At 48.4% G+C, this 23,178-nt stretch overlaps 3 protein-coding genes and 1 non-coding gene across 10 annotated transcripts in view; 2 read left to right on the forward strand and 2 right to left on the reverse strand.

Moving 5' to 3' along the window:
• The window catches only part of PPIP5K1 (diphosphoinositol pentakisphosphate kinase 1), a 51,972-nt gene extending 48,082 nt beyond the window's left edge, over positions 1-3,890 (reverse strand). The window contains exon 1 of one of the 3 annotated variants that reach the window (XM_030931263.1): positions 3,809-3,890. The gene's annotated coding sequence lies outside the window, so the exon portion shown is untranslated. The remainder of the gene's footprint in view (positions 1-3,808) is intronic. The other 2 variants (XM_030931266.1, XM_030931264.1) reach the window with 2 other exon arrangements.
• A 3,175-nt stretch (positions 3,891-7,065) lies between these two features.
• CKMT1B (creatine kinase, mitochondrial 1B) lies at positions 7,066-13,353 on the forward strand. Of its 5 annotated transcripts, none has more exons than XM_030931270.1 (10): positions 7,066-7,157; positions 8,002-8,324; positions 8,923-9,121; positions 9,326-9,421; positions 9,806-10,027; positions 10,172-10,257; positions 10,377-10,500; positions 12,157-12,291; positions 12,772-12,897; positions 13,104-13,353. In XM_030931270.1, the coding sequence occupies exons 2-10, from the start codon at positions 8,176-8,178 to the stop codon at positions 13,218-13,220; spliced, it is 1,254 nt and encodes a 417-aa protein (XP_030787130.1). In that variant the 5' UTR covers positions 7,066-7,157; positions 8,002-8,175; the 3' UTR covers positions 13,221-13,353. The 5 variants fall into 5 exon arrangements, with proteins under 5 accessions (XP_030787130.1, XP_030787135.1, XP_030787132.1 ...); XM_030931275.1 differs by having other exon boundaries at positions 9,850-10,027; XM_030931272.1 differs by having other exon boundaries at positions 7,080-7,157; positions 8,065-8,324.
• A 165-nt stretch (positions 13,354-13,518) lies between these two features.
• The window catches only part of STRC (stereocilin), a 48,864-nt gene continuing 39,204 nt past the window's right edge, over positions 13,519-23,178 (reverse strand). Inside the window, exons 21-33 of the mRNA XM_030931269.1 lie at positions 22,617-22,740; positions 22,400-22,512; positions 19,493-19,628; positions 18,882-19,078; positions 18,593-18,683; positions 18,228-18,384; positions 17,470-17,639; positions 15,576-15,731; positions 15,058-15,200; positions 14,720-14,868; positions 14,135-14,232; positions 13,908-14,055; positions 13,519-13,708 (exon numbers count right to left, since the gene is read on the reverse strand). Of these exons, the coding sequence (XP_030787129.1) occupies positions 13,620-13,708; positions 13,908-14,055; positions 14,135-14,232; positions 14,720-14,868; positions 15,058-15,200; positions 15,576-15,731; positions 17,470-17,639; positions 18,228-18,384; positions 18,593-18,683; positions 18,882-19,078; positions 19,493-19,628; positions 22,400-22,512; positions 22,617-22,740 (1,771 nt within the window). The 3' untranslated portion in view covers positions 13,519-13,619. The remainder of the gene's footprint in view (positions 13,709-13,907; positions 14,056-14,134; positions 14,233-14,719; positions 14,869-15,057; positions 15,201-15,575; positions 15,732-17,469; positions 17,640-18,227; positions 18,385-18,592; positions 18,684-18,881; positions 19,079-19,492; positions 19,629-22,399; positions 22,513-22,616; positions 22,741-23,178) is intronic.
• On the forward strand, positions 16,730-16,837 carry LOC115897823. Its single transcript, XR_004057608.1, has one exon. It is a non-coding gene; the product is annotated as a U6 spliceosomal RNA (small nuclear RNA).

Raw genomic sequence — 23,178 nt, forward strand, 5'->3', positions numbered from 1 at the left:
TGAACTCAGGAGGCAGAGCATGCAGTGAGCTGAGATCCCACCACTGCACTCTAGCCTGGGTGACAGAGCAAGACTGTCTCAAAAAAAAAAAAAAGACTTTAACTTGAACCGGCAGTTCCACTTCTGTGTACACACAAGTAACATAATGGTACTCAACCAGCTGTGATTTTGCTACACAGGGGATGTTTGGCAGGAGACATTTTTGGTTGGCACAATTGGAAAGGTACTATTGGCGTCTAGTGAGTAGATGCCAGGGATACTGCTGAACATTCTAAAATGCGTAAGATATCTCCTCACAACCAAGAATTAACCAGCCTTAAATCTCAGTAGTGCCGAGGTGGAGAAACCCTGCTGAAGAGAAATTCTCCTACATAAGAAGACTTTTGTGAGGAAGTTCTTAACCTTCTTCATCTCTCTGTTGGTAATGAGAAAAACAAAACAGTTCAGAGGTTACAAGTGGAATCAATAAATATAACGTTGTATATAGAAATGACAGACTAATAGCAATGCAAAAATAAAAGCTATATGTAATAAATGGACAGTTTTCAAATACAAACGGCAGAGACATACCTGCAGCACAATGCTATTTGTATAAATACAAATATTACATATGGTTTATGACTGCATATATAATTAGTACAAGTAAAAAAACAGTGACTGGAAAGAAAGACATCAAATTCATGATAGGGGTTACTTTTGAGAAGAAGGGAGAATGGAACTGAGGATTCAAATGGTACTTCATAACCTTATCTACAGTGTTTATTTCAATTGTAAAAAAAGATCTGAAGCAAATACACAAAAGGTTAACATTTGTTCATATGAATTGTAAGGATATGAATATCTGTTATTATTTTCCAAAAATAAAAATTGAGTCACACATCAGCAATTTTCCATGGTCTCCAAAAGCTCTCAGAAACACTGACCAGTGACTCTAGTAAAAGCCACCAACTCCTTAAGTAAATGACTTTGTCTTACAGAAATGATATCTTATATATGTAATTAGTCTCATAGATTTTGAAAATAGCCTTGAATAATTATTATTATTATTATTATTTTTTTTTGAGACGGAGTCTCGCTCTTGCCCGGGCTGGAGTGCAGTGGCCGGATCTCAGCTCACTGCAAGCTCTGCCTCCCGGGTTTACGCCATTCTCCTGCCTCAGCCTCCGGAGTAGCTGGGACTACAGGCGCCCGCCACCTCGCCCGGCTAGTTTTTTGTATTTTTTTCAGTAGAGACGGGGTTTCACCGTGTTAGCCAGGATGGTCTCGATCTCCTGACCTCGTGATCCGCCCGTCTCGGCCTCCCAAAGTGCTGGGATTACAGGCTTGAGCCACCGCGCCCGGCCGAATAATTATTTCCTCTATCTTTATTTTAAACTGTTTCACTACAACTGGGGTTTGCAATTTTGACTAGAAAGTTCTAGCTGACCGCTGGGCGTGGTGGCTCACGCCTGTAATCTCAGCACTTTGGGAGGCCAAGGCAGGCAGATCACTTGAGGTCAGGAGTTCAAGAACAGCCTGGCCAACATGGCGAAACCATGTCTCCACTAAATATACAAAAAATTAGCCAGGTGGGATGGCCCGCGCCTGTAATCCCAGCTACTCAGGAGGCTAAGGCTGGAGAATCGCTTCAACCCAGGAGGCGGAGGTTGCAGTGAGCTGAAATCGCCTACTGCACTCCAGCCTGGGCGACAAGAGTGAAAATCCTGAGGAAAGAAAGGAAAGAAAGGAAAGGAACGGAAGGAAGGGAAGGAAGGGAAGGAAGGGAAGGAAAGAAAAGAAAGAAAGAAAGAGAGAGAGAGAGAGAAAGAGAGAAGGAAGGAAGGAAGGAAGGAAGGAAGGAAGGAAGGAAGGAAGGAAGGAAGGAAGGAAAGAAAGAAAGAAAGAAAGAAAGAAAGAAAGAAAGAAAGAAAGAAAGAAAGAAAGAAAGAAAGAAAGAAAGAAAGAAAGAAAGAATGAATTTAGAGGACCTTTACATAGACCTCGAACTCTCGACCTTTCCAGTCTTCATCAACTGCTGCCTGTACTTCTCAACTGCCACGGGGGTGCAACATTCTCCTTAGACTTAATATTTCTAGTTGCATACTGCATGTCTCATACACACACTCTTCTCCCTGATAAAAAGGCTATTTTTTTGAATTCCTTTTCAGTGACCTGACCCAATTTCCCTGACTTGGGACATTCCCAAGGTCCCTGTATAGTTTGAGCAATTAGAATTTTGTTGCATTCTTCATCCTTGCTCTGAAGCAGGGACTTTCTCTCAAGTCTAAGATTCCTAACCCTTTGCCCTTTCTTCCATTGAGTCCTTCCTCGTTTTCTACCGAATGTACAGTCATGGTCTTGAAATTCTATAACGAGGCATGGTAAGTAATAGAACAGGGAAGAGACTGTATACAAATAAGTGGCTGAAGAGAGACGAAAGGTCTAAATTCTCAGTTAACAAAGCAAAAATAGAAGTCTGACAGAAATAGCTATGAAATAAGCCAGGATTTATTTAGATGCACCTCTGGGAGAAGCTGGGCTTTAATGTGGTGTTCCCAGAGCCGCTTCCTTGTTTTCCATGCTCTTCTCCCCATCCGCCTCTCTCCCAAACTGTGTTGCGAAAGAAAAGAAAACTTCACACTCCACACTGGGCTAAAGGGCAGTCTTACGCTGACAAGAATCAATGTGAATGGAAGGAAAGAAGCAAGGAGATAGGCGAGTAAGGTAAGGAGGGAGGGGCAGGCGGGCAATCTTCTCAGGAACATCTATGTTAAATCAGATCTGGAGAAGGGGTAGAAGGGAGGGTACACGGTGTAACTTCTTTATCCCTTTGACTTTAGGGCTGCTTGCATAGTCATTTAATTTCCTAAATCACTAGGCACTCGATGGTGGACTCCACTGGTAGTGAAGAGGAAATATCAATACAAATTTCAGGCAGGAATACTTCCAACACAGAAAAACTCCTCAGGCCACCAACACTATTTTCTGCCCACCTTGAACAGTGGACGCCTCACTTCCTTCTTAATGCAATTTTTAATTCTTCAGACACATTCCTCCTTCCGACTCTGATCAACTGTGCTCCTCTCCCTGTTCTCAGTATCAGCTGCTTCGTTCCATCTTCCTTCCCCAACTTGCTAGGACTCTTGCCCCAATACTGACTGCAGCCTCCCCATCCCGCCCCGCATCATTGGTCAACTAATTCCATCAATCCAACTAATCCTCTCACTCACTGATTCCCCAGTATTAAACTCCTTCACCCCCTCACACGAGTCACCATACTGGGTAACATCTTTATATTGACCCCCAGTGACCCCCCACAATGACGACCTGCCATCCATTCTTTCCTCACACCACCCCTCTCTCCAGGCTGTCTTCTCTCAGCCGCAACCCATTCCTCAAGCTACCCCCTTCCCCTTGGACTCTAGCCCCACCCCTCCTGGCGCAGATCCCTTCCACCTTGATCCTCTCCCCTGTATGATTCCGCTCCTCCATCCTCCCGCAGGACCCCCTCTTCCTCACGCAGACCCCCACATACCCATCCACCTCCTCTCCCGCCGACCCTCTCCTCGGTACTCTCCTCGCACAGCTCCGGCTCACGAATACCGCCCTCCCATCCCGACTCCACTAGCCTTTGCCCGCCCCCGCCTTCGCCGCCCCACTCTCCCTACGCTGACACTAAGGCCCCTCCGCTGGGCCTCCTCCCAAAGCGGAGCCCACCCAGAACGAACCGCTGCTCCGGGAATCCACCAAGCCCACTCTACCGCGCCCACCCCCTCCGATACCGCCCCCAGCCCCAGCCACTCCCCCACCGCCCCCGGCCCTCACTCACCCGCCTCCCTCCGCTCGCGCAGCCGAACCTGCCGGCAGCGACACCTGACAGCGGCCCAATCAAAGCGCGACTTCTTTGCGGTGCCACCAATCAGCGAAGGGCGCGCACCGGCAACAGAGTCAGGCTGCGTTGGCCGGCGCTTCTGCACGGAGGAGCGTGACCCCTGGTGGTTCCCGGAGGGAATGCAACTTGATGCTCCCTTCCTTTGATTTCTTACTGCGTCGCCAAAGTCCAGATGCATGGTCTAGACAGAGACGTTCCCTGAGATGACGGGGTGGGTGGGAAGCCTGATGCTGAGAAAGAGGAAGAGGCAGAGTTTGTGCCGTTGCTGCTCCTTTAGCGCAAAACCAGGTCTTACATTTGTCTTATGACACAAAACAGGGTCTCATATATGTACAGATCCAATAAATAAAGGTTGAAAATATTAACAGATGTAAAGAGCAGTGACAGGGAGACTGGAGACAAAAAAGAGAAAGGAGAGAAGCAGATAAGAAAGTTAACGGAAGGAAAAGAGAGACATTTTCAGAGGAGGCCGGAAAATGGATGGACCTGGAATTCTAGACAAATTGATTCCTATCTCCACAGCCTGTTTTTCTCTACGCTCCAGACAAAGCTGGATTTGAATCCTGGCCTTACCTTTAATAGCTGTGCAGCCTTAAGCGACTCACGCAACTTCTCTGAGCCTTTATTTTTCTCATCCATAAAAATGGGATTAAAAACCTATGGCCGGGCTCGGCGGCTCACGCCTCTAACCCCAGCACTTTGGGAGGCCGAGTCATGCGGATCACGAGGTCAGGCGGTGGAGACCATCCTGGCTAACATGGTGAAACCCCGTCTCTACTGAATATACAGAAATTAGCCGGATGTGGTGGTGCGCACCTGTAATCCCAGCTACTCGGGAGGCTGAGGTAGGAGAATTGTTTAAACCCGGGAGGTGGAGATTGCAGTGAGCCGAAATGGAGCCACCGCACCCCAGCCTGGCAAGAAAGCCAGACTCCTTCTCAGGAAAAAAAAAAAAAAACTAATTAAGGCTGGTTGTGGTGGCTCAGGCCTACAATCCCAGCACGTTGGGAGGCTCAGGCGGCAGATTGCTGGAGTGTAATGGAGTACAAGGAGTTCAAGACCAGCCTGGGCAACATGAGGAAACCCTGTCTCTACAAGAAATACAAAAGCTAGCCAGGCGTTGTGGCGTATGCCTGTGGTCACAGCTACTTATGAGGCTGAAGTGGGAGGATCACTTGAGCCTAGGAGATAGAGTTTGCAGTGAGCACAGATCACCTCACTACATTCCAACCTGGCTGACAGAGCGAGACCCTGTCTCAAAAAACAACAACAAAACACCTCACTTAAAGGATACTGATAATATGGAAGCATTTTCTATTGTATATGATACAGTTCTTATTATCTTTGCATCTTCATTGGGGTTTCCCTGGTCAAGACAGTTGTTCCCTCTTTCTTCTCTGCAACATTAGAGGTCTTGCCACTTTTCCAGTGGTGCCACATTATACTGACCCCACAAGGCCTTCTGAATGGACATAGAAATGATTCTAAGGGCTGCAATAGATTATTCTAAGAGGAATAGATGCCTCCCTAGTTCATGCTCAGGCTCATACCCCCTCCATCACTCTAGCCCTTCAAACTAGCTATTATAGCATCTTCCAGGTAGTTAACTTCCCTTCCTATCCCCCTGAAAATGTAGACTCTGTCCCTAGTAATCATTGGAACAATCCAATTCAACTCAATGAAATAATACATATAAAAGTTCTTTGTAACTGTAAAGTGCTTTAAAAATATTAAATACTATTTACAATAATAATTCTTATTAAATAAATAAAATACCATATATCAATACAATATATTGATTACTTCCATATGCTGTAAAATAACTTTTTAAATAAGCATTAATATATTATGTGCCTGTCAAAGGCACACGAGGGATAGGAAAAGTGCACAAGTGGCTGGGCCTGGTGGCTCACACCTGTAATCCCTGCACTTTGGGAGGCCGAGGCAGGCAGATCACAAGGTCAGGAGCTCGAGACCATCCTGGCTAACACAGTGAAACCATGTCTCTACTAAAAACACACACACACACACACACACACACACACAAAATAGCCAGGTATGGTGGCAGGTGCCTGTAGTCCCAGCTACTTGGGAGGCTGAGGTAGGAGAATGGCGTGAACCCGGAAGGCAGAGATTGCAGTGAGCCGTGATCGTGCCACTGTACTACATCCGGGCTACAGAGCAAGACACCGTCTCAAAAAAAAAAAAAAAAGAAAGAAAAGAAAGAAAAGAAAAGTGCACAAGTACATGTGTTTTCTCAGTGGAATTATTGTTCACATTTGGGAAGCTACTCTCTAAACTTGGGTAATTTCTCTACTCCTCTGTCTTATTTCTCCTTCTGTAATTATCTCTTCCCACTCCCTATTCCTTAATCTTAGTAACTACCCTCTCAATCAAATAGCTACCCTACAGCTCTGGAAGATCATCTCCCTATTTATCTGGATAAATACACGCTATTCTAAGAAGTTATATTTATTTACTCATGGCTACTTTTTAACCTAGGTAAAGAGGCCCCACAACACAGGTAACATTTTCCACACTGCAGCTGCATAACTCTGTTCTCTAACAATTGATGTCTTACCAGGAGAAGAAGGAATGGACCCAAAGGAGAGGTGGACACTTCTAAGAATACCCACAAATGAAGAAGGTGGAAAAAAAGAACACAAGGAAGGCCTAAGGGTAAAGAAGGGAATGAGAGTAGTATGGGGGAGTTCTTGATGGAAAGGGAATTCTCTTTCCCAAATACTCTCTCTTAAGATTTCCGAGTATCTTACTGTCTTGTGGGTACAACAGGATAGCAGAGGTAAGCGACTAATGCCACAGTGCCACTCCACCTTACCTGACCCTCTGCGCTGAAATCCCTCATCTCTATTTCAACTCTAGCATTCATTCTCCTTGCTACCAGGACAAAGGTCAAGTCATACCTGGAGCTAGGAACAAAGCCCTCTCAAGTCTGAATATGAGTTTTATGAGGAGAGAGAGCAGAAGAGGGGACCACGAGGAAGGCAGAGATGCCCTGACGACCTCATGCCCTGGTACAACACTTGCCTCTGGATTAAACAGCATTAGGGAGCCAAGAAAGGAAACACATGTGGTGTCTGGAGACCTGTGCCTGCCCGTTCCGGTCCCACACCCAGTCATCTCACCACACCCTTCACCACCTCACTTTACGTTCTCCTCCAGCCCAGGAACTAGGAACTACGGAGAGAGAAGCCAAGGGAGAGGAGGAAGAGGAAACTAACGATTCCCTGCCCAACCCCGGCCCCACACCCAGCACCACCAACAGGTGAGCAAGCTTGCCGAAAACGCAGAGGGCATCCTGTGAGCAGCGAACACGTCAGAGTCTGGAAAAGACGCAGAGAAGTAAAATATCAAAGGCAAGGTAGGGGGTGGGGAGGAATGTGGGAGAGACAAAAGGAAAACAAAAAGTGGGGGATCATGAGAAGTAGAGGCAGGAAGTAACAGGGCTTCAGACTTGGGTGCAGAGTGGAGGTGGAGGACACAGCACAGATGGCATAAGAATTAATATTTCCCTGGTTCCTGCCAGGGACTCCTTTCTCAGCCTTGTAAGGAGTGCACAGAGGTGGCAAGGAAGCACCTTGCTCCTCTTCCTGGTTCTAAGGAAAAGGTGACCTTGAGCCACTGGGTGTCTTTCCCAGTGCCTGACTCTAACCCTGTGCTTTCTCCATATCCTCCTCTGGTATCTGTGTTTATTCCGCGGTTTCCCCGCGGCTGCCCCCGGGAGAAGGGAGAGGAGGCTGGGGCAGGCCGAAAGCAGAGAATAGGTTGGGCAATGTCACCCTTCTACACCCACAGGGTAGATGGATCAGGTTTCGGTTTAAACCGAGGGGTTTGGGGGAAGGGTGTTGGGGTTTAGCTAGTCCATCCGGGTGCTGTCCTCCACTTGGTGCTGAAATCTGGGCCGCCACATCCCGGGGGCGGGTGGGGGCTACATCCCCGGCTTTAGACGCGCGAGTCTCAGGTCCCGCTAATTACCTGGCGGGTGCCGCACCTAGCGCGGTGGCAGGGGGGGAAGGCGGGACCTCGGGGAGCCCCACCCCTGGAGACTGCGGCTGGGGCCTCCCCCTCCTCCGCCCACCTGCCACTAGCTCATTGCGCCTCTCCTGCAGTCTGGTTGGCACCGGCTCCCATTCCGGCTCCAGCCTCCAATCCGACCCCCATTTCGGCTGCAGCCTCGGACCTAGCTCCGGCCCTCAGTCTATCCGGTTGCATCCTCCCTCCCTGTTCCGGATCCTATCTTGCGCCAGCGCCTACTCCAGGATCCCGTGGCCAGACCTCAAGCCATGGCTGGTCCCTTCTCCCGTCTGCTGTCCGCCCGCCCGGGAATCAGGCTCCTGGCTTTGGCCGGAGCGGGGTCTCTAGCCGCTGGGTTTCTGCTCCGACCGGAACCTGTACGAGCGGCCAGTGAACGACGGAGGCTGTATCCCCCGAGGTAACAGTGCCTGAGGCGCGGGAGGAGGCGGGGGCAGGTGGTGATTGAAGGTGCGGGTAGAAATGAGAATATGGATAACAGAGAAGGGCTATAATCACGAAGGCCCTGGAGCTGGAGGGCTGTGCAGTCTGCAGACCTCAGCGGAGTGGGGGTGGGGGCCAAAACCATAAAGCAAGAACATTCCTGGGGACCTGCCAAGACCACCTCTGGCCCTACGAGTTCCAGCTGCACTCGCTGCCCAAATCCCTAAGTGTAAAGCCGGGAACTATCCTTTTCGCTCCCCTCCATCTGTTTCCCTCATTTCCTCAATTCCTCTCCTTAGGCTTTTCCCCTCCTCCATCCCTAGTGTTGTGTCATGGGAGGAAAGAACTGAGCAGATCTGGAGAAACTGAGTTGGCCAGCCAGAGGCAACTAGAACTACTAGAAAAGCATAGACTCTGAAAGTCCCTAAAGAGATTACCAAGGTTTAGCCTCTTTCTAATTCCCCCTCCTCCCACGGAGCAAAGCCAGACATGGCCAACTGGACAGCTCCCAGGTAACTGCACTAGGTCTAGGGTCTGTGCCCTCCCTCCATGGTCACTGGGTACCCTCTCCCCAGCGCTGAGTACCCAGACCTCCGAAAGCACAACAACTGCATGGCCAGTCACCTGACCCCAGCAGTCTATGCACGGCTCTGCGACAAGACCACACCCACTGGTTGGACGCTAGATCAGTGTATCCAGACTGGCGTGGACAACCCTGGCCACCCCTTCATCAAGACTGTGGGCATGGTGGCTGGAGATGAGGAGACCTATGAGGTAGGGGGTCCCCAGAGTCTCCCTGATGATCCAACTCATCTTCCCAGTCATCCCAGCTCCTTCCCCTTAAAGACCTCTCACTTTCCCCCAAGACTCTGAGCCCCCCCATACTTAAGTGTTCTGACCCAGTGAAATCAATGCACAGTTGAAGTCTGGGGAGGGATCCCCTCTCCTTAACCATCTCTCCCTCTTAACTCCCCTTAGGTATTTGCTGACCTGTTTGACCCTGTGATCCAAGAGCGACACAATGGATATGACCCCCGGACAATGAAGCACACCACGGATCTGGATGCCAGTAAAGTGAGTTCAAATATCCCGCTTCTGATTTGCATTGCCTGTGTACAACACTGTATCTCCAATCCCTTCACCTTATTTCCTGACTCATGGTCATTACACTGCTGAGCTTTTAATCTTAATGTAAGGGAAGAATCATATCTTAAGGGGCAGCATATATGGAGATGAAAGGATAGATAAGAATGACCATGGCCCGAGGTGGGCGGTTTGGGGAAGGGTCTGCAATGCGCCCTTCAATTGGAGTGCTTTCCCAACGGGCCTCTTCTTCCAACGCACGCAAGTAGAATGTACAAAGAGTCCTCTAATGCCTAAGGAAGATCTCTCCTTTCCCAGGGGCCCTCAGTTCCCACAGTGTTTCTGTGACTTATATTCATTTCCCTTATCTCCCAGATCCGTTCTGGCTACTTTGATGAGAGGTATGTATTGTCCTCTAGAGTCAGAACTGGCCGAAGCATCCGAGGACTCAGTCTGCCTCCAGCTTGCACTCGAGCAGAGCGACGGGAGGTGGAACGTGTTGTGGTGGATGCACTGAGTGGCCTGAAGGGTGACCTGGCTGGACGTTACTATAGGCTCAGTGAGATGACAGAGGCTGAACAGCAGCAGCTTATTGATGTGAGGGCCTTAAGAGGGCGCTGGTTGGTGGGAGCAGATGGAAAAAAGAGCCAGAGGGAAGGCTGGGCCAGATGAGACATGGGCTCTGAGAGGCCCAGGGGCCACCATGAAGATTCTTAACCCAAGTCCTGTTACTCTTCCCAGGACCACTTTCTGTTTGATAAGCCTGTGTCCCCATTGCTGACTGCAGCAGGAATGGCTCGAGACTGGCCAGATGCTCGTGGAATTTGGTATGAGGCTGCTCCTTACCTCTTTTGTCTTCATGCCCTCATAAATGGTTTTTTTTGTCCCCTCTATCTCTCCCAATTCTTGCCTTGCCTCTTGAACACTGTCCCTCTCCTGCTCTCAGGCACAACAATGAGAAGAGCTTCCTGATCTGGGTGAATGAGGAGGATCATACGCGGGTCATCTCCATGGAGAAGGGTGGCAACATGAAGAGAGTGTTTGAAAGATTCTGCCGAGGTCTCAAAGAGGTTGGAAAAGATTGTGTAGGGGAGCTAGGTGGGAGGACATAAAGAAAACCAAAGAGTAGCATAAATAGATTATGTAATTTATCAACCCACCCAGGACATGTCTGATAGTAAAAAGGACTATCTAGGACTCACTCTAGGAATAAAGGTATAAACCAGCTGGGACCATACTGGGAAAACCAGGACATGTGGTCACCCTAAGATTAGGGAAAGAAAGAGTGTCAGGAACCTTAGGAAGTGAATAAGGCAGTTGCCAGATAATGCAAAAAAGGAATAACTGAGATGGCAGGTCAGTGCCTGGGATGTGTGCAGTGGAATGGTGAGGTGTGCAGATAAGGAGAACATTTGAGCTTAGATTGATGTTGGCGGGGAGAGGTTGCTGTGTTCATGACTCCAATATAACCACCCAGTTCTGAGCCAAGGTAGGCCTTGACTCTGGATTCTATCATTCTTGTTAAAGTATCAGGTCGAGGCTTTAAGTTGAGAGTTGGGAGGGAGACTGGGGAAGGTGGAGAATCGAATGGTTCGAGTTCTAGAATATGTGGCTCTACATGAGAGGTTGAACTGAATCATCAATCCTACATAGATTGGGTCTCCATATTCAAGTCTACATTAGAAATCCCCATAAACTCAATTCAATCTTAGTCTATGTTCTCAAACATACAGTTCTATTTTAGGTTTGCAAAGAAAAAGGGCTCCTCTTTTAGATTCTGAGAAGTTTCTACTATTTTTGGCAAGTAATAGATAACATATTCTGACTATGAGTGGGTCGGGAAGTACCTTTAAATTATATGCCTCAGTTTCCTCGTCTGTAAAATTGGGATAATGAGATTTTCTACATTTTAGGTTGTTGTGGGGATTAAATGAAATACAGGTAAAGTACTTGGTCCAAAGTAAGTGCTTAATAAGTGTTAAAGTGTTAGCTGCATTATTATTCTAGATGGAAGGGTTTCCCCCATGTTCAGCATGTAAGATATGCCCTATGCCATGGTTCTTTCTGAACTATAAACAGGATCCTTTTACTCACGTTGGGTAGTGGTCTTTGTGACCATCACTCTGGTAGATCCCTTGTCTCTTCAACTCTAATAGTCATCTTCATGACTACGTGGTTAAGTGAAGCAAAACGCCTTCCCCCTGCCCCTATTCCTATGAATCTGGCTTTTCTGCTCTGTTTTCATCTTTCTCTGCATTGACACAGGTGCTCCGTTCACAGCTAACAGAGCCTTATCTTACCTCTTCCTGGCAAAGCTTACACCTTCATCTTCTGTCTGAAAGGACCCTTCCAAGCTCTAGGCTCATTAGCAAAGCAAAGATAATTGATGCATGCAGAACTCATTGAATAATCAGTCCTCTCTCAGTTCAGTTTACCACCTCTGTTCATTTCCCTAGATCATCCCTAATACACCACTCCTTCAAGTTTTCTTCTTCCACATAAGATATTTTTTCACAGTCTCATTATTATGCACATCATAATTTTGCATCGTGCATGCATGAAAACAATAACAAACCATTTTCATAAAAAAAGACCAATGTCATCCATTCACAGCCAAGTTTCTGTTCTAGACATATTTCTAGTGTTCTTGTGTGTCTAGCTAAGGGAGGGTCCAGGGTTAATGAAATATCCCTGATTTTTCATTAACAAAACCTTTGTGGACTCAGGTGGAGAGACTTATCCAAGAACGTGGCTGGGAGTTCATGTGGAATGAGCGTTTGGGATACATCTTGACCTGTCCATCTAACCTGGGCACTGGACTTCGGGCAGGAGTGCACATCAAACTGCCCCTGCTAAGCAAAGTAAAGGAGTTGTGGGGTTACAGAGGGGTGTGAGTAAGGAAGGGTGGGTTGTGGATGGGGAGGGAGTGGACCCTTTGGAAAGAAGCCAAACATGTTGTGGCTAAAGGGTCAGGGGACAGGCCAGGCACAGTGGCTCATACCTGTAATCCCAGCACTCGGGAGGCCAAGGTGGGCCGATTACCTGAGCCCAGGAGTTCAAGACCAGCCTGGGCAATCTGGCGAAATCCTATCTCTACTACAAATGCAAAAGTCAGCTGGGTGTAGTGGAGGCTGAGGTGAGAGGATCACTTAAGCCTGGGAAGTTGAGGCTTCAGTGACCTGTGATCACTCCAGCCTGGGTGACAGAGAGAGATCCTGTCTGAAAAAAAAAAAAAAAAAAAAAGGTCGGGAAACAGAGCTCTGAGCAGGTTCAGGGCTCTTTCAGGTAGGACTAGTCTCTGCCTCTATCGACCGTGCTCCCAATTCCTATCTCCTCTCTAGGATAGCCGCTTCCCAAAGATCCTGGAGAACCTAAGACTCCAAAAGCGTGGTACTGGAGGAGTGGACACTGCTGCCACAGGCGGTGTCTTTGATATTTCTAATTTGGACCGACTAGGCAAATCAGAGGTGAGATCCTAAGGGATTCGGGTGAGGAGAGCTATAGGTCTGTGGGGGCTGAAATATGGCAGTGAGTGAGCCTCCGGGACGTAACATAATCTGAAATGAAATTCAGGTCGTGTGGGGAGGCGATTGGAAATGAGCAGGCAAGTCAGTCAGTGCTAAAGAAAAGCTCAGATTGTAGGAAGCAGAGATCAAAGATTAGTGTCCTTCAGGTGGAGCTTGTGCAGCTGGTCATCGATGGAGTAAACTATTTGATTGATTGTGAACGGCGTCTGGAGAGAGGCCAGGATATCCGCATCCCCACACCTGTTATCCACACCAAGCATTAACTCCCCACCACCAGCTGATGACTCAAGATTCCCAGGAGTTCTGCTCATTCTAATGATGGCCCATTCTACTTGCTCTGGACCTGCCCCCGCATTCCCTGCCTCCATCCTAGTAAAGACTCCTTGCTATGCTGCAGCTGTCTATGTTATTTCTAATGGTGGGGTGAGGAGGGGAGCAGGCTTCAGGAAATGAAAAGAGGCAGTGGGATTATTTATGATGGAAAGAGACTCCAGATATGGCATCCTGGGAACACTGATTCTCCGGTGGGTGGAAAGCATTAACATTTTACCCATATTCCTCATCAGCTTCTGAAAATAATCAGGATGCACTTCTGTTTGCACTTTATTCATTATGACTTAAGATTTCTCTCCCCACAATCTCCTTCTACTGTAGAGACAGGCTCAGAGCAGGTGGCCAAGGAAGCTGATAGTCAATACCAGGGACCAGGAAGGTTGTGACCAGTCCTGGAGGCCCCAGGCTGTACTTCGACCTATAATAGACAGGGAATGGGAGTCATATCACAACTCTGCTCTCCAGGAGCATTGATACTTGGAAATTAGCGCTCTGCCTGTAGACTCCTTCACTCCAGGGATCTCCCTGGGTGCACTCTAAGAGCCAGACAGCACCAGATTAGGGGTTTGATTCTGGGTCGGGAGATGGAGGCTCAAGCTGTGCAGCTGGGAACTCACCTTGCTGTTCCGGGCTCTCCTTCCCCTCATGCTGGGCCCATGCAACTGCTCGTCGCTGCTCAGGACTCAGAAAGGCCATTTGCTCAGGAGTGACAGCCACAGCCTGAGTACTGGTGAGACTAGATAGTTGGGTGGGACTAAACACCACCTGGGGGCAGGGGTAGGAATCAGTACATGCCAGTTGGGCCCTGGCTCTCCTGTGGTCACCCCAGTCCATTAATACTTACAGCAAATTTAGGAGGAGGGATGATAGAAATGGCAAGAGGAGTAAGGCCCTGGATCTGTCCCCGCAGCAGTGCTGAAAGAGCCAGGTCTGGGATCCCAGCTGTTGAAGCAAGTGGCATCCAAACATTGTCTTAGACTCACCTTCCTTCTCTTCAAACCGATAGACCTTCTCTGACTACTCCCAAAGTGCCCTACCATAGACCTTCCCCAGAATGTCTCTAGCTCCTTATTTAAACACCCTCTCAGGTCCCCACCTTAAGAATTGCACGGCAGGCCGGGCGCGGTGGCTCAAGCCTGTAATCCCAGCACTTTGGGAGGCCGAGACGGGCAGATCACGAAGTCAGAAGATCGAGACCATCCTGGCTAACATGGTGAAACCCCGTCTCTACTAAAAATACAAAAAACTAGCTAAACCTGGGAGGCGGAGCTTGCAGTGAGCTGAAATCCGGCCACTGCACTCTAGCCCGGGTGACAGAGCAAGACTCCGTCTCAAAAAAAAAAAAAGAATTGCAGGTCAGTCTTCCATCCATTCCACCCATGGTATAGAAACCAAACCAACTTGCACCAGCAGTAGCCCAGCTCCCTACCTGCTATGGTGCCAATTTCAGTGAAGATCTCAGGCCCCCAGTTACTGATTGGGCCAAAGCCACCAGGCAGTACAAGGAGGTGGGCCAGAACCTCCAGTTGTTCTTCAGAGCACTGGAGATGCAGGCTGCCCAGGAAGAGAGCTGCTTGGCTGTAGAACAGTGGGAAGGAAGGAAGAAGAATTCAGCTTCAGCGAAAGGGGCTGTGGTCATGAGACAAAGGAAGAGATGGTTTCAGATGAGTTCCCTTCCTCCATGGGACCAAACCTTCATGATCCTTCCTTCCCCAGTAAGTCCACCTTTACTTCAGCACCACCACCCTCAGCCCCTTCACAAGTGACCTAAACTCCCAACTGCTGATGTGCTGGAGCTCCTCTGGCCGCAGTCCACAGAGCGTATAACCCAGCGCTGTCAGATGAATGAAGTCCAGGTGGCTCACATGCCGACCACTCTGCCGTAGGAAACTGGAGACCACAACACGGAGCTGGGGTGGGGGTTGGGGGCAGAGGGGAAGCAGAAAAGTTATGGAGAATGAATGGACAGGGAAGTGATAGGTGTTGCTGGGTTACATTCTGTTACTATTAAGACCTAAAGAGTCACGGGGAAGGCCGAGGACTCAGAAAAGGATAGAAAAAGAGGAGGCCTCCAGGAAAAGAGGTAGGAGACAGTATTATGTGTTCAGGGCCTCAGAGTGAATAAATCAGAGTCCTGAAGGTCACCAGTAGGGGGTATCAACAAAAGATAGAAATAATGACCAGGCAAGGTCACAGGAAAAAATTCCTTGGGCTTTAGATGATCTACAGGGCTGGGTCTGTGGGATGAGTGTTTGGGAAGTGGTAGGGAGGAGGAAAGGTGTTACCTGAGTGGAGCTCCAGCCATCTATCTGCCCCAGGGTGCTGAGTACTCCCCAGTCCACTAGGATCAGCTCCTGTAGTTCCCGATCTCCTAGACCTATTAAGAGCCGACCGAGCTGCAGGATCTGCTCAGGACGAAATCCCCGGGGGGGACCCCACAACTAGGAGAAAGAGAGGAACAATGTGAGTGGAAAAGCAGTGGATTGGGAGTCAGAATGCTGGGTTTTAAGTCTTGCCTCTGCCCTTAGCTGTATAACTCTAGGCAAGTCACCTGCCTTTTCTTTAGTTTCCTCCACTGTCAAATGAGACAGTTGCCTTACAGTTCCTCTGATTAACGTGTTTTGAAAGAAATTACAGTCAGTGGAAAAGAAGAGCAAACTAACTCTAGTCCATGAGTTCTATACTTTTATGTGCCTCAGACACAGAGATACTTACTAAAACACAGATACCTGAGGCCCAGCACAGTGGCTCACAGCTGTAATCTCAGCACTTTGGAAGGCTGAGGTGGGAGGACTGCTTGAGTCCAGGAGTTCAAGACCATCCTGGGCAACATAGCGAAACCCCATCTCTACCAAAATACAAAAGTTAGCCAGGTATGGTGGCGTGCACCTATAGTCCCAGCTACTTGAGAGGCTGAGGCAGGAGGATCGCTTGAGCCCAGGATGTAGAGGTTACAGTGAGCCAAGATCACACCACTGCACTCCAGCCTGGGTGCTGGGTGACAGAGTGAGACTCTGTCTCAAAAAAAAAAAAAAAAAAAAAGGCAGATGCAGATGTCTGGACTCCTTCCCCCAGAGGCTTATTATTTTATTTATGAGACAGGGTCTTGTTTTGACACCCAGGCTGGAGTGCAGTGGTGCGATTTTGGCTCATTGCATCCTCCACCTCCTGGGCTCAGAGGATTCTCCTACCCCAGCCTCCCGAGGAGATGGGATTACAGGCATGCGCCACCATACCCAGATAATTTTTTTTCTATTTTTAGTGGAGACAGGGTTTCACCATGTTGCCCAGTCTGGTCTCAAACCCCTGGGCTCAAGCACTCCACCTGCCTCCGCCTCCCAAAGTGCTGGGATTACAGGCATGAGCCACTGCGTCCAGCCTCCTCAGAGGTTTTTATTAAGTCAGTGTAGCATGGTAATCCGGCACTGGCATTGTTCCTGTGCTCCGTTCAGCAGTACATACACATAAAAACATGGGAATGATACAAAGATTAGCATGGCACCTGCGCAAGGATAACACGCAAATTCATGAAGCATGCCATTATTATTATTAATATTATTATTATTTTATTTCTTTTTATTTTTATTTTTTTTTCAAGGTGGAGTCTCGCCCTGTCGCCCAGGATGGAGTGTATTGCTTGACCTCGCCTCACTGCAAGCTCCACCTCCCGGGTTCACGCCATTCTCCTGCCTCAGCCTCCCAAGTAGCTGGGCTACAGGCGCCCGCCACCACGCTTGGCTAACTTTTTTGTATTTTTAGTGGAGATGGGGTTTCACCGTTTTAGACATCATGGTCTCGATCTCCTGATCTCCTGACCTCATTATCCACCCACCTCAGCCTCCCAAAGTGCTGGGATTACAGGCATGAGCTACCGCACCTGGCCGAAGCATGCCATTATTTTTTTAAGAAAGAAGAAAAGAATAAAGAAAAAAATCTGTTCCCTTGATGATTCTGATACACATTAAAATTTGGTAACCACTGCTTTAGTCCCTCTATTCATTATACTAGCTCTCTTTCCTCAATATTTATCCCCACTCACCTCCAACTTGTGACCCAAATCTTCTAACTCTTATCTCCTGCTTCCCCCACCTCTGATCCAACTCTCCATTCTCTTTGTGTCCTACATCACACCCAAACAGCTTCCTCATGGCCATCCCCAGTAGACCCTCCATCACTAACCTGTTTTGCTTTGCCCATGGCTGCCCGCAGTTCCTCAGGCCCAAGTCCTGGGTCCCCTGCAAATAGTGTCAGGCAGTCCTCAAAGTCTGAGAGCTCCATCTCTGCAATCTGGGCTGCAGACCAGGCTGCTGGGAATGTCCCTCGTACATCTGCACAATTTGGCACAGGTTCTGAAGGGGGAAGGCAGGGTCAGGAGGTCAGTATGGTAATAAAATATGCCCAGAGATATCTGTAGATGGAATGACTCTTCCAACCTTTGGAGGATGGAGCACTGTGGGAAGTAGGGACCAAAGGATTATTACAGGGTAAGATGTATAGGGCTTAGAAGATAATAGAACAAGAAGTGACTGGAGATGCCAAGTCCCTTGTTTTATAGATGAAAGACTGAGGATGTTGGTCAGGGATTTAATGGCAGAGCTGAATTTGAACCCAGCTCTTGAGCCTCACAATGTCTCCTTCAAAGCTGCTAGGGATCTCCCCAGCAGAGAGCTCCACACTTAGCTGAGCTAGAGCTTTGTCAGCTGTTTAAAGAGAGAAGACAGCAGGAAAATGGAAACTCTGGGCTAAAAGAAAACTTAATAGTTTACAAACTCCCAAAGCTATAGAATTCTAGAACTAGAAGAGATCTGAAGATCATCCCTCTAACCTCTTCTTTATAATTAGAAAACCCAGTCCCAGAGAAAAGCATATGCAGAACCCAAACTATTTGATACTCCCTGTACATCCTGCTGGACAGATGAGTATTTGGGTAGTTTCACCTGGAAGATCCTCAGCAGCTGGTCGCACCAGCCCTGCTACCAGGGCTGCTTTCTTCGCAGCCAGCTGTGGCCCCCTACACAGCTGTCCAACTGTGCTCTGCTCCCAGCTCTGCTGCTTTTCTAGAAGCCGCTCCAGGGTCTCTGGACCCAAGGCCTCCTGCATGAGAAGGTAGAAGGAGAGTGGGGAGATCTGGACAGATCAGGGCCTGCTGCTGTAGCTATAATTCCAAAGTCCTGTCTCTGTTTCGCAGTCTCCCCCCAGATCTAGGCTTCATATCCTTTGCCCTCTTTGGCCATGGGTCCTCATAACCAGCTCACCAGTCCCCTCTATGCATTTACTCCCTTCCCTTCTTCCTTCATCTCACCCTGGGGATCAAGGAAATTGCCTCAGTAGACAGAGTGAATACTAGGCGTCCAGCTTGCTCTACTTCATCCTGGCTCCACAACTCTGGTTTCCTGGGGACAGGAAGAAAATCGGGGGCTGGGGAGCTGAGGGAACTGTGAGGAAAAGGAGGGGGAAAAGAGGACATGCTCAGATTTGGGACACAGGGCTCCAAGGGACCTTAAGAATATAGAACAGGCTGCCACTGATGATGGTGGTTGAAGGATTGGGTACAGAATGAGTTAGAATCTGAAGTTCTCGAAGGTCCATACCCAAGAACAGACTCCTGCAATAGCAGCCATCCCAGCTCTGTGGCAAATGTCTCTCCTAGGCAGAAACCCTGCAGCTGACTGAGATGGGACAGCAGGATCTGTAGGGGGATCTGTCGTGTGCTCTCTATCCCCAGGAATCCAACCAAAGGGCCTAAGGTCTCCAGCACTTCCCCTGAGAGTGGAGTCTCCTTTGGAGCCTGGAGAAGAGCATCAGAACATGGACAATGCAATTCTGACTCAGAGTACCAGAAACCTTGATCAAGACACCAAGCCCCTTGACCTTCTCTCCTGCTCCCAACTCAGCACCCTGTGATGCTTACTACTTTTGTTCACTTTCTTAAGCAATGAGCCCACATAGGAGCAGGCAGAAAGTCTGAGAGGTGGACTCTTAGAGATTTCTCGGACTCCAAGAGGTTTGGACAAGTAGCATGAAGCATATTATCAAGGAACGGAAGCCAGAGGCAAAACAGGGGCCAGGGCCTTGAAGACAGGAACCTGTTCGGCAGCAGGAAAGCAAGAAGTAGAGGGTTGGGGGACAGTCAGAGAGCATTGTCTGAGGAGCAAGAATTGTCCAGGGCAGCAAATCTGAGTCTGGTAGGGTGGACTCTTACCAGGTTTTGTAGTGCCCTCTCTGCCAGGGCTGCCTGGTGGAGTGGGGTCAGTGCCAGCAGCTGCTCTGGAGCTCTCTGCACCAGCTCCACCACCAACATAATGGATTCATTGGATAGTCTGTCCATCAACTGGATTCTATTATAGCAATTTGACAACAACAGCATTCAGCTGGAACTGGGCCAATTCGAGAAGGGACCACAGAACCCCACAGTCCCCAGCTAAGATGTGACCCCAGGCCAAACTTAGTGAAGCTGGACAGGAACTGATAGTAAACAGCTCCAGGGCCAATTCCCACCATCAAGCTTGAATAGGGGAGAAAAAGGGAGTGACATATTTCTAGTCTTCCTAAAAAAAAATAACAAACAATCCTACCTGATCTAATGGACTCAAAAGCTCGAAATATTAAGTACCATTAACATTTCCCCATTTCATAGATTAAAAAACTGAGGTTCACAGAGGTCAAATGTTGAGGTCTCTCCCTCCCAATTCCCATTTTTTTCCACAGGGCCACCCTTCCTCTACTTGTGAAGAGGTCTCATCTTCTTTGTATGTGCTACACAGTTTACAAAGTTCTTTGAGGTGTTATCTCATTTGATCCCACAAGACCTGGCCTCACTCCATCACCCAGGCCGGAGCACAGTGGTGTTGCGATCTCAGCTCGCTGCAACATCCACCTCCCAGGTTCAAGCAATTCTCGTGCCTCAGCCTCCCGAATAGCTGGAATTACAGGCACGCGCCACCATGCCCAGCTAACTTTTGTATTTTTTGTAGAGATGGCATTTTGCCATGTTGGCCAGTCTGGTCTTGAACCCCTGATCTCAGTGATCCACCCACCTTGGCCTCCCAAAGTGCTGGGATTATAGGTATGAGCCACTGCACCTGGAGAAAATAGGTGTTTCTTTTATCCCTCTTTCACAAATGAGGAACTCAAGTTTTTTGATGCATTGTCCAGGACCTTCCACCTCATCTATAACCTTGGAATTTTAAATTATCTCACAGAACCCATATATTTAAACAGATTTGAATGGCATTTAAAAAAGTAAAAACAGGCCGGGCGCGGTGGCTCATGCCTGTAATCCCAGCACTTTGGGAGGCCGAGACGGGCGGATCACGAGGTCAGGAGATCCAGACCATCCTGGCTAACACAGTGAAACCCCGTCTCTACTAAAAATTACAAAAAACTAGCCGGGCGAGGTGGCGGGCGTCTGTAGTCCCAGCTACTCAAGAGGCTGAGGCAGGAGAATGGCGTGAACCCGGGAGGCAGAGCTTGCAGTGAGCCGAGATCGCGCCACTGTACTCCAGCCTGGGTGACAAAGCGAGACTCCGTCTCAAAAAAAAAAAAAAAAAAAAAAAGTAAAAACTGGCTGGACGCGGTGGCTCAAGCCTGTAATCCCAGCACTTTGTGAGGCCAAGGCAGGCAGATCACGAGGTCAGGAGTTAGAGACAAGCCTGACCAACATGGTGAAATCCCGTATCTACTGAAAATGCAAAAATTAGCTGGGTGTGGTGGCACACGCCTGTAATCCCAGCTACTCAGGAGGCTGAGGCAGGAGAATTGCTTGAACCCGGCAGGTGGAGATTGCAGTGAGCTGAGATGGCACCATCGCACTCAAGCCTGGGTGACAGAGCGAGACTCCGTCTCAAAAACATAAATAAATAAATAAATAAATAAATAAATAAATCCCTTTTGCCCAGAAATCAGAGGTGATAGCCTGTACCATACCTAGGATTGCCAATTCTGGAACTGGGCTAAGTCATACAAGAGCTAAAATATGTGGAAACGCCTATAAAAATGTAAAAAGGTTGGGAAGTCGAGGTGGGCAGATCACTTGAAGTCAGGAGTTCAAGACCAGCCTAGCCAACATGGTGAAAGCTCATCCCTATAAAAAATACAAAAATTAGCCTGGCATGGCGGTGCACACCTATAGTCCCAGCTACTCGGGAGACTGAGGCAGGAGAATTGCTTGAACCTGGAAGATGGAGGTTGCAGTGAGCCGAGATGACGTCACTGCACTCCAGCCTTGGTGACAGAGCAAAACTCTGTCTCAAAAACACAAAACAAAACAAAACAAAAAGAAAGAATGAAGTCAACTACTTTTACTCCATTTCATCTCCATATTCCCCAGCAAGACTGTAACACCAGCATTTTCCTATTCTGACTTACAGTGCAGATGGCAATGGGGTGGTGGTAGGGGTAAAATGAGAAAAGTAGCATACGAGTAAGATACTAATAAACTTCTCTATCGGTAGGGAGGAGCCTTGGGTTCCTATAGCCTTTTCTTCCCACAACCTATATATGAACGTGCTCTACAACATTCCTACCATAGGGCCATCTGACCTAGGCTTAAACAGCTCCAAGGACCAGGAACTCACTACCTTAGTTTTTCTTATACTATGTAAAAATCTGATCTCCATTAACTACTCTTAGTCTTGCCCAATGGGGCCAATCGTAAATATGAGAATCTAATTTCTACTTGATAGCCCCTCAGGTATTTGAAGGCATTTATCACATTTTTCATACATTTTCTCTCGATCTACTCCTCTGAACGCACTAAGAACACAGTGCCCTGAGCAAACTACAATCCTCTGGGGCAGCATTGGAGCATTGCCTCCCTCACTTCAGACCCTATATCTCAATCTCAATTAATGTGGACTAGGTTATTGTAAGATTACTCAGCAGGCCTCAATACAGTGTTGCCACCCTCAGCTGCCCCATGCTGGAGCATATTCTGGGAATCAGTCAATACATAGGGCAACTTTGAATAAAATCCTCTGCTTTGGGCTGTAAGTGATGTCGGGGAACTACCAGACAGAAAAACCGCCTCCTCTAGGGCAATCCCTAAGGGCAGATCTTCACCCCAGATTGAGCTTTCTGAGGGGCCAATATTTCTAGCTGCAGTACTTACGGTAAGTCCAGGAGTAGCTTGCTATCCAGCCCATTCAGTTCTGGCCCTAGAGTTGTCCATTCTGGTTCTGGCATTGCCATCCTCCGCTGTAGCTCTGCCCAGATACAGGCCCTCTGTAGGGAAGCAGGGTGAGGCCAGAGCAGAACATATGAGCTGGCTTCTATATCTAGGGTCCCAGCCTCCCTGCTCCTACTAATGTCCAGGCACCCCCTCTCACCAGGCTCCCTCGAACTCTAGTGGGCAGCTGATAGATCATGTGCACCACTTCAAGGAAGTCTACCATGGAGTTGATCTGCTGCAGAAACTCACAGGACATGCCCCCTGCCAGGGTGCCCAGAGCCCTGTGGGTGTGTGAGTCGGGAGATGCTCATTCAACACATACAACAGCCTGTTTGCTACTTGATATCAGTACTCTCAACACAAGTTCATTCACGGCAATTTATGGTTTGAGAAATGTTTTACATAGATATTCTCATCAACTCCCCATAACATCACTGCTGTTTATCAGAGAAGAAAATAAGGATTTACAGAGGTCAGGTGACATTCCCAACATCATTCTACTAGAAAGGTGGTAAACTGAAACTAGAGCCATGTCTTAGATTCTGAAGCCCTTGGGAGGCCGAGGTGGGTGGATCACCTGAGGTCAGGAGTTTGAGACCAGCCTGGCCAAAATGGTGAAACCCCATCTCTACAAAAATACAAAAATTAGCTGGGCATGGTGGCACGCGCCTGTAATCCCAGCTACCCCAGAGGCTGAGACAGGAGAATCGCTTGAACCT

The sequence above is a fragment of the Rhinopithecus roxellana genome, chromosome 5 (assembly GCF_007565055.1).
Source record: "Rhinopithecus roxellana isolate Shanxi Qingling chromosome 5, ASM756505v1, whole genome shotgun sequence".
NCBI lineage: Eukaryota > Metazoa > Chordata > Mammalia > Primates > Cercopithecidae > Rhinopithecus > Rhinopithecus roxellana.